This window comes from Ctenopharyngodon idella, chromosome 23 (assembly GCF_019924925.1).
Source record: "Ctenopharyngodon idella isolate HZGC_01 chromosome 23, HZGC01, whole genome shotgun sequence".
NCBI classification, from domain to species: domain Eukaryota; kingdom Metazoa; phylum Chordata; class Actinopteri; order Cypriniformes; family Xenocyprididae; genus Ctenopharyngodon; species Ctenopharyngodon idella.
The window spans coordinates 25,606,793-25,621,118 of NC_067242.1; the positions used below are offsets into that span (position 1 = coordinate 25,606,793).

The 14,326-nt window shown below is 38.0% G+C and overlaps 1 protein-coding gene across 3 annotated transcripts in view; it reads left to right on the forward strand.

Moving 5' to 3' along the window:
- Positions 1–14,326, forward strand: part of gpr158a (G protein-coupled receptor 158a) — a 130,868-nt gene that overhangs the window by 70,483 nt on the left and 46,059 nt on the right. For all 3 annotated transcript variants that reach the window (XM_051882650.1, XM_051882651.1, XM_051882652.1), the window contains one exon: positions 401–469. In XM_051882650.1, the coding sequence (XP_051738610.1) occupies positions 401–469 (69 nt within the window). The remainder of the gene's footprint in view (positions 1–400; positions 470–14,326) is intronic.

Sequence of the window (14,326 nt, forward strand, 5' to 3'; positions counted from 1 at the left end):
CATTGTAGCAAGCACTTCTTCATAGCAAACACCTCTCTAATTTTCTTTGGAAAGTGTAAAAATATAGTTTTTGCGATGTTTTTCATACAAATATTGAGAAGTATGCACAATGTGGGAGTTTATTCAAGTGCACTGCTTTGCAACTCAAATTGAATCAAGTTATGAATGTTATTGTGAAACAGAGCAGGTTTATTCCAGGGCAAGGCATTAGTCTGAAGAGAACAAAGATGAATCAACCCCTGTGAACACATTAGAATAGTCCAAGGAGAATGCATTTGTGCGCAAAGGGATAAGTTATGCAGTAGTCACAAATGGATGGTTTCCACTGACCCATTTCTAGCAAAAGAATAGTTTAAAGAAATAACTTTTCCAGTGTGATGTTCTTTTTGATGTGTTTCAGAGTATCAGAGCGTCAGGACTCATCCTGCTAGAGGCCATCATGTTTGGAGCGCTCCTCCTGTACTTTCCGGTAAGCTTTAATGACCACAGTCATTTTTACTATGTACTTTTTACTTTGTTAAAATGAATGGCACTTTGGTGACTAATATTCTTAGTCTTGTACTGCAGTGTAATGTAGCCATTAAGAGGAGAATGCCTTTTTAATGGCACTAATTTAAGCATTAAAGAAATGTTGTGGGATCAATTCGAGTTAAGCTCAATGGACTCCTGAATGCTGTTAAATCTGGTGATTTATGTATGATATGTGCAAGAATATGAAAAAGGGATTTGATACATGAAGAAAAATCAATCCACAGGAAGTACATCAATATTGCATACACTGATGCCACAGATTTATGTTAGAGCTTAGCTTGTTTTGATCCAGGAACTTTCTTAAATACAGCAAAAGCCACATTTTTGATATTACAGCACTAATTAGATGTTCACATGGTGCAGAATATGCATCGAAGCAATGTGGGATATAATGAGGGCCGAGATATTTCACTGATGGACAATCTGCTGTTCACGTGTTGATAAAGTATTGATTTAGACAGATGTTGTCGTGCTTTATTCAGCAGAGCTGTTTGGCTCACAGTAATTGCAGTTCAGTGGCATTCACAGGAAGCTGTAGGCTTGTCTTAACATGGTAAATGTAATTAAAGTGAACTGATTTAGAGGCTTGTAAAGCAATTACTACATGCAAGGTCCTGGAAAGTAATAATCTTTGAGATGATGCTGGAATGATGGTGGAGGACCATTTAAGCCATTTAATTGCTCTTTATGCGACCATAAAGGGCCTGATATACTTAAATCAAAATCGAATGACGAACTGGTGTGGTGTCATTTTTTTAAAAACAAAATCAGGCCAAAACAAAGTTTGTTTTCTGTTTGTTTCGGGAGTTCGGGACAGCTTGCCAAAGCGAACTTTCTGTAAAAGTTCACTCTGGCTGTTAAACACCACTGAACTACCACTGGTCCGTGGCGATGATGTAATAGGTAGGTGTGGCTCTGAGACTGCTCCTTTTTTGCTGTGGAAATCTTCTCTGCTTAATTTCTTCTGTTCAGTCCATCAAGGTCAGACGTCCGCAAGTAAAAAAATAAATACACTGGAGAGTCGCTTTATTGTAGAAACTAATTGAAAGAGACACTGACACTGTTTTCTGCATCAGAAACAGATAACATGTTCTGCAGCTTAATGTTTCTGAGGTGGAAGAAGGCTGTTTTTGTAACATATGAAATATGATTTTCAAAGGACAAGTTTCTGTCTAATATAACATCCAGGTCTTTAACTGTAGACGATGAAGTAACAGTACATCCTTCTAAATGCAGATTGTACTTTAAGAGATTCTGTGTACAGGTTTTAGGTCCATTAAGTAATACCTCAGTCTTATCTGAATTTAATAGAAGAAAATTACTGGTCATCCAGTGTTTTACATCTTTAACACACTCTGTCAATTTGGATAATTTAGAGATTTCATCTGGTCGTGATGAAATATACAACTGAGTATCATCGGCATAGCAGTGGAAACTAATTCCATGTTTTCTTATAATATTGCCGAGTGGCAGCGTATATATTGAAAATAACAGAGGGCCTAACACAGATCCTTGAGGCACTCCATAATTTACTGACGTTATCTTAGATTTTTCCCATTTTAAATAGACAAAATGGTAATGATCTAAACCACCTTAATGCCTGTCCAAAAATTACCAGTGTAGTTTATTTCTTGCTTAATACTGTAAAGCTGCTTTTTTTAAACAATATATTGTATAACGTGCTATATAAATAAACGTGACGTGACTTTATTGGAGTACTGAATTGCAGAGCTGGTGCAGATATATCCACATCACTATGATCATATGCTTTCTTAACTGCTGTTTTCTCACCACTGTCATTTTTCTTGTGTGTTTATTTTGTTGTTGAAAGGAAAGCGCGCAGCACATATATACATGTACATCAGGATGTTAGGTAACAGTATATCTCTGGTCACATATTTCAGACACATTTTTTTTTTTTTAACCCTAAGCGAAAAACGATAAAGTACTTCGCTGTGAGTGTATCAGGGCCTTAATTTCCTGTGCATTTGTTCTATAGAAAACAAACAAATCTGGTCACTTAGGTTTAGTAATTCAAAAATGCATGAAAAATATCATACAGACCGTGACTTGAATACACATCTTCTATGATGACCATTTTTGAAATTCAGAATTAACATTTATTTGATTTTCTTTTTAGTTATTGTTTTTTTTTTTTTTTTTTTTTATAGAGATTTTATTAATTTTATTTCAGTTTTAGTTTTGGTTATTTTTGTACAAGTTAAACTAATGAAAATGAGTAATGTTGTTTTGGCAACTAGACAATATTTATTTTTATTTAATTATTTTTTCAGTAGAGCTGCGATGGAGCCAGTTTTTTTTACCACCACAGTGGTAAAAGGGCCAACCACCCTTACACTAATTACACTAAATTTATATTTTCCCACAAAGATAAATGCATCATCATATATACCGCTCTGCGCTTTGAGAGGGATGTGGGACACGAACAGGATAGAGATCATCTCTTGTCTAATATCTTCATGTCTTCTCCCGATGTTTCAAAGCAACTGACACTTGTTGTAAAAGGTCTGAAGAGCAAATTTTATCTTCCGCAGGTGCAAGACATTTAGACTATATTTGATCTGCCAGAGAAAACAAAATTAAATTACCGGCGTGTGTGAAATGCGCTGTACAAATAAACTTGACGTGCCTTACTAAATCTAACAAGCACAAACTGTGTTAAATAAAATGTGACATGCAAGTGAAAAGGTATCTGTCCTACAGCGTTTTTCTACTTTACCACAGTAAAGGATGCAAATGTAGTAATTAAAAGTGAACAAAAGGAAGAAACGTTTATAATCCTCTGTGAAAATGGGTGAGAAGTGAGTGAAGACTTGGGAAAAGACAGAAGAGATTCCATGTCCAGTGCATAACTCCTGAAATATTGTTAAATTTGTGGAAAATCAGGTGACCAGATTGCAAAATGGAATATAAAGCCAACAAATGGCTTAAATTTATGGGCTCATGTACCTTTCTCATTCTACACAAATCTAAATGTTTCCATGGTTGTGATGTATCATTTAATTGCTAACCTATATTTCTTTTGTAAGCCGCCAGTGGTATTTGGCCAAGTTGACCGGCACTCTTAAAAAGCAACTGTATTAATATTGTGATTTATTATTTTAATTGACCGACAGTCCTAGTATAAAGTGAATATAATCAGACAGGATGAAAAATCGTCTCGGTGTCAAAGTTTTATCTGTGCATTAGGCCTTGCAGTGTACATGCAGCCTATGAGAATGTGTCTGTTCTTTTAGAACTGCCGTTTTCCCTCTGATTCAGTTTGTGGTTTAATCTGAAGCTCAGAGACAGATAGATCTGCCTGCTCACGGCCCACCTTGTAGCTCATCTGAAGCTGATAGAAGCTCCGCCTGTCTGCTCTGCTGCGATTGCTCCTAATCTAAATATAGACTAGAAAATATTATCCACTCCTTCTCCCTCTCTTCTACTTTAAATAATTCCAGTGTTATCAAGAAGCAGAGATGTATCTCATCTTGTTCCCCTGGCATTCTGCTTTGTGGAGTAATGCAATTTTTTCAGCTCGCACCCCTCTCCTACTGCTGAGCGCGTCACATGCAATAACTTCACTTGGCGGCGTCTGGAATAAGGCGGGGGATGTGGAGCGAGAGAGAGGAGAAACCGAATTACATGCGCACACACACATGCTTTTCTGGTTGCTTGTTCATCCCTGTCTACACAGAAGTCACGGGGCACCTGTGTCGGTGAATTTATGAGGCATTCGTGGATTCTCTGTCTACTATATGTCTGACGCTTGTCATTTTCAGTGTTGGGGGTAACGCATTACAGATTACTTTTTTCAAATAATGAGTAAAGTAACTCATTACTTTCATATTTACAACAAAATATCTTGTTACTTTTCCAAAAAAGTTACGCAAGTTACTTAGTTTTCTTATTTATTGACTGACAGCTCTCCTGTCCCCATGTATGCATTTACTCACCTCATTTGCCCAAAAACAGATTCAGTACTCCTCAAAATTAATAAAAACAGTAAAATTCAAACTCAGAATTTTAAGTAAACCTGCAATAATTTAATTTGTTAAATGACACCAATATACTTTATGTATTTAATCTCACTTTATTAACCATTGTCTTTGCTGCTGACTTTCGATGATACAATTCTAACATACCTATCAGCAAAAATTGGTCCTATTCTTCTGCAATCCAAAATGGCAGTACAGCTGAAAGGTTTGTTTGAGCTGCGCCCTCTCCAGGCATGAATTTGCATTTCCTTCAACCTGGGGCTTATTCATTTCACTTTTGGTGTGAAAGGGCCATTACATTTTACACTTACATTTTGTTTTTTGTTATTAAAAGCGAACAGAGAAAAAGTAAAACAAAATGTAACACAATGCTTTACATAAAGAGTAACACAATTAGTTACTTTTTAAGGGAGTAACACAATATTGTAACGCTTTACTTTTAAAAGTAACTTTCCCTAACACTGGCCATTTTCAAAGCTGCATTACCAAGACAGTTTCCATTTTCTGGTGTGATCTTATTTTAAAGTCATTGTGAAATGCCTCTTTTTACTTTACTGATGTTTTCTGAGTGAAACAGGATATTCAGCATTAAACAGTTAAGGGCAGAACTTAATTTTATCCATCAGGAATTGATTGGATTGTGAAAAGATGTTACAACAGTTTACAAAAAGGTGTATGGAGCATGAATTTATGACATCACCCAAAAAGGAAAGTCAATTCAGAGGCAGAGCAAAGTAATACATTTAGATGAAATGTTATGAAGACAAACTTTTTGGAATATTTGGAATAATGTGCACTGATGAACTGTGTACAATATGACCAGAAACAGGTATGAAGGGAAACAACAAAAAGTCACACTTTATTTTAATGTGTCCTTATTACAGTGTAATTACACAAATAATTACTGCATAATATTAATTAAAGGGTTAGTTCAACCAAAAATGAAATTTCTGTCATTAAGTACTCACACTCATGACGTTCTACACCTGTAAGACCTTTGTTCATCTTCGGAACACAAATTAATATATTTTTGATGAAATCCGACGGTATCTGATCCACACATAGGCAGCAACGTCATTGCACCTTTTGACGTCCAAAAAGGTAGTTGAAAACATGGTTAAAATAGTCAGCGTGACTACAGTGGTTCAACCTTAATGTTATGAAGCGACGAGAATACTTTTTGTGCGCCAAAACAAAACAAAAATAACGACTTTATTCAACAATTTGAACCGTTGTCATACGTAGTGAACTCAGTGCAGGCTTCCTTGTTTACGTCCGAACGTCAACTCCGTATAAAATACGTCCCAACATTTCAGGAATTTGGGTTGTATTACTGTTGCACTTTACATGATGTATACTTACAGTGCACTTACACAAGAAAGTACTATGTAATTTAAGGTAACTACATTCAATTAATACGGGTTAAGGTTAGGTTGAGTACCTACTGTAGTTAAGTACATAGATGTTAAACAGCACTGTAAAATAAAGTGCTAACATTATCATTATAGTAAATGCATGTAACGTGCAACAACGACACATTAAAATAGTGTTACCAGAAAGTGTTTTCAACATTCAGAAGAGTTTAATATTACACTACATATATGTTAAAAATTATTCTCACATTTTTTTGGACATTTTTTTCTGTTTATTTCAGCTCAAATTGATGGAATTTGCATTATTAGTGTGATTGTGTTATTTGGCCAAAAGATGAGAACTTTTGGAAACAGGGTCTTAGCATGTGATCCGCTTGTGATATTTACATGAAGATCAATAAAGCTACAGGACAGTGCAACACATGAACAGTATGTTAATTGGTTTCACTGAGCTGAGATTCATGGATCTTAATTAGCTGATATCGCTTGGATTTTTTTACACTTCATACTGAAAAACTGGAAATAAGACAAAATTGCAAGTATCACAAATAATGCAAGTATGGCATTCGTGTGGTGGTTTTAAGGTGTTTTTTGTTTGTTTGTTTTTTGGTTTGTTTGTTTTTTGGAGCTTGACAGATGTAGCCGTTATGAACTTAAAAATAACGAAAAATAACAGCAGTTGCTACTTCTGATTGACTGTCAGAATGCAGAAAGATACTTTTTGGCTCCATAATGGTGTATTTATTTCATCTTCTATCAGGTGCTAACTGCTAAAGCTAAATCTGCTAATTACATTGTTCCCTTACCCAAGTTTTGACTCTTCCTGTGAGACTATCCTCCTCCCAAAAACGACCCTATAGGTCGTTTTTTCAAGCACCTTTTTACGACCTATATTTACGTTTTAAAGTCATGCACCCTCTAGCTGGCGTAAATATAATGACAGTGTCATGTTACGTCTGTCGTCATGAAATGACGTATGACCGTCGTTACCAATCAAAATGCTTGTTCATTTAAATGCAATGTGTGGAGTTTTTACATGGTCCCTTATCCACTATTTGTCCTATTTCCATTTAGCAAAAATCATTTTTTTATTAACGACTACACCTACCCTAACCCTAAACCTACCCTTAGTGATTTATAGTGCATATACACTTTATGAGCACATGTGTTCCCTGGGATCGAACCCACGATCGCATGATTGCATATTGTTATATATTGCAATGCTCTGCCAATTGAGCTACGTGAAACCCGAAAAATGATGCAGATAAAAGAGAACAATGCATTAAAATGAAAGTGTCCTGTTGTCGATAGGGGCGCAACTTTAGCAAACGCTCCTATGGGTCATATTTCAGGGAAGTGACAAACGACCTATATGGGCGTATTGGTTGGAGGACATGTTGCTTCCTGTATAAACACCCCATCTGTTCATATGTTCTTTACGTAGTCATATTTGATATCTGGTTGCAATTCTATGCGTTATCTTTCATATTTGTTCCCTATGTGTAAGTCACTTTGATGTTGAGTTGTTGTATTGAAACTAGGGGGTCGCACTTGGGTGCCCCAAACACCTCTGATACTTCAGAAAAGGCCAATGAGAATTGGCAAATGGAATTTGCATGCCACTCCCCCAGACATATGGGTATAAGAGGAGGTGGCTTGCATCCACTCATTCAGATTTGTTAGGAGCCCTATTTTTGGGGTTAGCTATCGACACAATCTCATGGCAACTGGTGGCTAATTCATATGTATCTGTACAATCACATTTGTAAGTTTTTGTATGAAAATGTAAGATTATTAGAAAAAAAAGTAAGCATAAAGGTCCACCCCCCTCCCCTAATGATTCACATTGTACAAATTCATAGGAAATCACCACCTTTTCCTGTGAGGTTGGAGCTTATACATGCTGTCGTGAAATCCTGAGGAGACCAACTGCAGATCTCTCTAAATTTGAAGCATCTCTCTTTTTGTACTCCATAGGGAAGTGATTCCTTCATTTGTCTTACACACCTTCTCTCCATGCTGAGCATTTCCACCCTACATCAATCTGTGTGTGACCCTGAATTCCGTATACTTTCTTCATATAGGCCTACTTTCTGTTCCACTGGCAGTTTTTTTTATCTCTGCCCTCTCCAGTTGTCCTCTTCTTTCACCTCCATGCCCAAATGGTCTGCTGCCACCCTGACCCTGGAGCCCAGCCCATCGGGAGGCTAATGAAAAACATACTGCTGTGTTCTGGTGCGTTTTGACCGGCACAGGATGGGGCGTGGCCTTATGCTTTTGGTCGGTCCGAGCTAGTGCCTTTCCATGGATTAAGTAGATCAGAGAACGCCCGCCGTTCTCCAGTCTGTGCACCTGGCTTCACAATCTCAAACCAATCTTCTGCCTTATGTTACCAAGGACCACAATGGCTTTAAAACATTTAAAGTAAAAATAAATCCTTTATTGAGAAATCACGTATTGCCATTCAAAAAAGGGCATTTTAAGAAAAAAGGGAAAGGGAAGAAACAAACACATGATTTTATGTTGTTCTTTGTGGTTGTTTAGTCTTTAAAAGTCATGATGTAATGCAAGTAGCGACAGATCATTTCTTCCATATTGTACATACTTTTTATGATAATCCTAGTGAAACGGATTATCATAAAAAGTAAAAAAAAAAAGTAGAACGGGGACTTGGTTCAATCCATCGGTTGTTGATTGGATGGTGGCAGATTTGGCAGATGGAGGCAGTCGATTGTAAGAAAAGGGCTTTGTTTTATGTGGACGATATGATTGGAGAAGTCCAGCGTACCTCACCAGAAAGAAGTCTGTTGTTTCACCAGAAGATTGATTTTGATTCAAAGTTACAGGCTCAAATTAAAAAAATAAACCAAAACAGAAATGTATGCATGGAGGAATCAATGAATTAATCAAATGATGAAAGCATTTAGAAAATAGGCAACTTTAAGGCCACTGTAGACCATCTCTGTTCAGTGTCATTTTAGCCTGTGCAATTTCTTAAAGCTATACTAATAATGTATTTTATATTTCCAAGTTCATAATAAATTGTGAATGAATTATTATATAAAGGGACAGATCACGCAAATATGAGGATTGTGTCATAATTTTCTCACCCTCATGCCATTCTAAACCTGTCTAAACACGTCTTCCTTTCTTCTTTGAAACACAAAAGAAGATATTTTGAACAATGTTTCAACTTTTTGTCCATACAATGAAAGTCTAGTGGGGTGCAGGACAATATTGAACTCCACTGACTTCCAGTGTTCTGAGACCTGTGGCCTGTTGCAAGAAGCTAGTTGAACAAACTCTGAATTTCAGAGTAGGTTTAGAGTTGACAAATCCAGATAAATCCAACCTGGTTTAGATCAGGATCAGCTGTTGCACAACGCTCAGTATAAACTTTCTCTGTCAACTCAGGTTTAACCCACAGTCTGCGATTAACTCTGAAGCGCGTGCACCTGAAAGCGGGACACGTGCGGCAAACAGCCAATCACACGATACATGCACAGCGTCCGTTTGATTCACTTCTCGCGAGAGAGCCATGCAATTCACGTCTCTTCTGAAGATCGTTATGAAAAATATCATGAAATGCATTTACAAGGCAGGAATAAACACTGCTGCAGTGAAAGTTTGAGAAGGCAGCTGAAAGAAAATATCTGACTATATCAGTGCATATGAATCAAAGAAATTAAATAAAATCAAAAGGCTTAAATGAATACACATAAGCTTAATTTGTTTAAAAGCTTTATATATTGATGCATGTATTATATTTATATCAATTTAAAAGCAAAGTTTAATATTGTCAATTAACATAGTATGAATATACTATTATATGAATTATACATAATTAATTCATATAATATAAATATAATAATTAGCAGCAAAAGATGAGCAATTTTATAAACTGCTTTAATTTGGAGCGAGAGATACAGGGGGAGTGACTTTATTGCATCAGATATATGTCACTTTACTAAAAGCTGATTGGTCGAGTTTGGGTTTGTGATCTCTAACCCAGAATAAAACCTGCTCAGGAGCAGGTTAGCCGTGTAGCATAAGTTACCATAGCAATGAAACCCGCTAAAAACCAATCCACCTTCGTGAGCCCGAAAAACCAGAGTTTACTCAAACTAATCTTGAACTTACCTGGGTAAAAACTGAAACCGGCTTTGTGCAACAGGCCACTGGTAATGCTCAGGTTATTGTGTTATATTAGGCAAAGTCCCTTTAAAGCAAGTAATTACTGTAGCAATTGTACAGGTATTTAATTAATTTATGGGTGAAATATATGAATATAATAAATCATAAAGCTTTATGATTAATTATAATACATATACCGACCCAAGAGGGAATTATACATATATTGTGAATTAATTACAACGAATTATAATCAGTTACATATATGATTAGTTCTGGTTTGATAATAATTTAGAGAAACTATTAGTTTGTCCAGCAAACCGTTAGCTCCTCATAGCCGATTATAAAAGGAAGGTTTTTCTCTGGCCACGAGAAAGACTTCCTATTCTAGCATCAATGCGTAAAGCAAGGATACTGGATCGAAACGTTAAAGTGACCTGGGTTTGTTGAATGAGCAAAAAAAACAATCGAGCATGAATATAATGTATTTAATATATGAAACTACGGATACAGAGACTATACTACTAAACATACACAAACAATACACATATATAGAAAGCGAAAGTAAAGTCAAGAAAACAGAGGTGATCAAAGGAATGGCAACTTACTAACAGTTAAAACCTTTGAGAGCCAGCAAGGAAACTCAGCTTACACATCGAGCTTAAAACGCTTTGAAAAGAATGGTTCTATACTTGCATAGGTTCAGGTGCTGTGGTCGTTTCGTGTTTCTGCAGGAGTTTCGGTGCGTGCGGCTGAAGCGATTGGTCCTTTTCCGAGAAGGTGTTCTTCGGCGGGTTTTCAAACAAGGGTTTAACTTAAGAGTAAGATAACCGGAAAATAAAGAAAAAGAGTCCGTCTCCTAGGCGATGAAGAGTGAACGCCTCCTTGGGTACATCAGCCAATGATGAGGGTGCGATTTTGGCGGGCAAACTCTTTCTTTGTCTCCATTTATGACCTAATTTGCATGGTTTATGAAGTGTCAGATCTGAGTACATTTTCTTCAAAGTACCATTAAAAATAGAAGAATGCATTTTACAGTCATGTGAAATACATTTTCAATTAGAGCATAACGAAAGCTTTACAATGAGACCAAACTTGTCAGATGGCAAAGACATAAAAGGGGAGATACAGTTTATACTTGAGTTTTATTGTTTAGAAGAAAACTAATACAACTACAGTCATAGCTAAGCTTATATACTAGGGATAAATACATGCACCTTTAAATACAGCGACGGTTACACTTTGGCACAGTCATATTTGGAGGATAAATGTACATTCACAATCTCCATGCGTGTTTGTGAGTGTCTGTATGTGTGTGTGTGTATTGGGGTTGTGGCCGGTGTCTGTGACCACATAACCCTTAGTCCCACCAGGGTGACTCTTTGAAGTCCCTGGAGCTGATGAGAATATGTTCTGTTTTTCTTTACTGGGGTAACAAAGGTGCCAATGGGGCAATTGGTCCCGGACTTGCCGGAGCCGATTCGTGATTTACACGCACAGTTCAGGAGGCTAAAAGCATTCTGAAGATTCTAAAGTTGACGGGCAGATCCGATTTTGAACAGACGCTACATTACACTCGGCAGCCATCATTGAAACACCTGTATGGCAGCTATTTAATTCATGCAAGAACAGCTCCTATCACTTTGAATGGGGAAACATTAAATTCTCCAAAGCTGTTCACCAAGATTATGATTACATTTCATATTTGAAATTATCAATGATATCTGACAACTCAAATCATGACAAAAAAAATGGCATTTTTCAGGCTGGAGGAGCCAATGCGCATGTGCAGTCCTAAGCACGTATCTTAGAACATTGACTGTTTCTATAGCAACCGGAATTTCTAACAGCAAGCTGCAGTGATGCAATGACTTCACCAATCAGCGATTGGCTCTTTTATTTAGAAGGCGGGACGTATTCCGACATATTACACATTGCAATTTCTCCCATTCATAGCAATATGGTTGCACCGTCTTTGTATATCTAAAGTCTTTGTATCAGGTCTTTCAGGCAGCCACTTCCTGGATAAGCAGGTGGTTTTTGACCAAAATAAGATGCAGATACTGATGCTCAAAAGTCTGATTTCTTATACACAGACACACCCATACACTAACAACACAAACATGTCTCTTGCTGTATTTCTCATCTTTTTTCTCTCTCCCACACAAAGCACAGGTCACATCCCTATTAACCTAATGTTATCAGAAATATCTCGGTGGATTTGGTGATGACGGGGAAGGGAACAGTACACGGTTTTAACGGAGAGAGAGCCCTTGACTCCACGGAGGCCAAACTAGATGTAATTTACACGCCGCAAGACTCGAGGGGCACAGCACTAGCGATTACCTCCCATTCTTGTCCCCGCATGTGGGAAAGAGGAGCCAACTCCCCCCACACCTAAACCAGACATGTCCACACAGACATAGACATTCTTACAGATTACAAGCCAAATGGGATGAGAGGAGAGAAAAGAAAGAGATGAGTTGTGAAAGAATGAAAATAGATGACGATATCATCCCAAAGCTGCCTGTTCACATTATCACCAATCAGATTAATGTTATCTAGGACTAAAAAAAGACCGGCACCTCTCACCTCTTAGAAAAACTGTTGTAATTTCTGTAAAATTGCTTTCTACTTGAACCTCTGACAATCTTTCAGTATCTTGCTTAAGTAGTTAACCTCTTCGTAAACTTTTCCATGAATTCAAAACCCTATTTACTTTCATAATACAAGACTTCTGATCTTATTTTGAAAGATAAAAATTAACCAATAACTTGCTCCACCTCTGAAACAGCTTTCCTTTTAGCTGATGACACGTAGCCCTCTTATTGTTCATCCCTTACTCTTCAACCAAAGAACTATTACCTGGAGAAATTATTTCAATGGCAGTTGCTACTTCTGATTGACTATCAGTGCAGAAAGATACTTTTTGGCTCCATAATGGTGTAATTATGGCATCTTCCATCAGGTGCTAACTTCTAAAGCTGGTAACTACATTGTTCCCTCGCCCAAGTTTTGACTCTTACATACCTGCATCTTGTTTGTGTCATTTACTTCCTGTGTAAATACCCCTTCTGTTCATACGTTCTTTCTGGAGTCTTATTTGCTATATGGTTGCTATTCTAAGCGTTATCTTTCATATTTGTTCCCTATGTGTCAGTCACATCAACGTTGTGTCAATGTACTGAATTTGCATACCACTTCCCTGGACATACAAAAAGGATGTGGCTTGCATCCACTCATTCAGATTTGTTCTTTAGGGCCAAGAAGACATGTCTGTGATTCTCTCTTCATTCACCTCTGCCTAGAAGCTTTGTTGGATTCCTATGGTGCATTTCAGCGCTTCTCTCTCCCATATGCACAGATAAGTGCAAGAGGGTGCTTCAACAAGCAACTAGAAAGAGAAATTTCCAAAAGAGAATATTCTCTAACAAGAGAGTTACTCTATAAAATAGAAATTTCCTCTAAAAGAGCAAACACAAACGAAGAACGTCTTTTTAAAGATGCTTTTTTGCCCGCGTATTTCTGGATGCAGTCGACAACATTCTCCATGAGACAGCCAAGATCGCTACCGCAGTTTGGGCCATGCCCATGCTGGAGCAACTTTTGTGGATGGTACATGCACTCATTGCGAGAATGTGGCCATGGGAATGTTGCAGTCAAGTTCTCAATAACAGCATCAGAGGGCGATTTTTTTCACCTTCTGACACGGAAGACTCACCTGGGCCCCACCAACAGGTGGTTGCGCAGGCTGAGTCTGGTGCTGAGAATGCTGCTGTGCTTGCCCAGCCTACCGCAAACATCAAGCTTGAGTGGATTCCTCCTGCCCCGAGCCTTTGTGGTTAGATATTTGGTTTCTGGGCTCAGAGCGCCACACACAGCTGAGCTTCGCCCCAGTTCCTTTCTTCCTGGAGGTGCATGAGGAGCTCAAAAAGCAGTGGAAGGTATATTTTTACTACCAGAACACGCTTTGCCGGTTCTTCCGCCCTTACCCTCGATGGTGGGTCAGTCAGGGATTACTCCAACGTTCCCAGGTGATTGTGGTGTTCCCAGCAGGCGATTGTGGTTCTCCACTGCCTACAAGATGCCACCACCTGGAGGAACGATACGAGATTCTCCTCCAAAACATGTAAGTTCACTTCATCCATGAGGGCAAGAGCTTAAAGCACTGCTGGACAGGCCAACTCCGGCCTGCATGCTACGGACATGCACAAGGGTAGTCCCAGCCCAGCGCTCATCAGAAACTACGCTCGGTGGCTGATTTCACACTAGGGGTGTCGAAGGTCACAG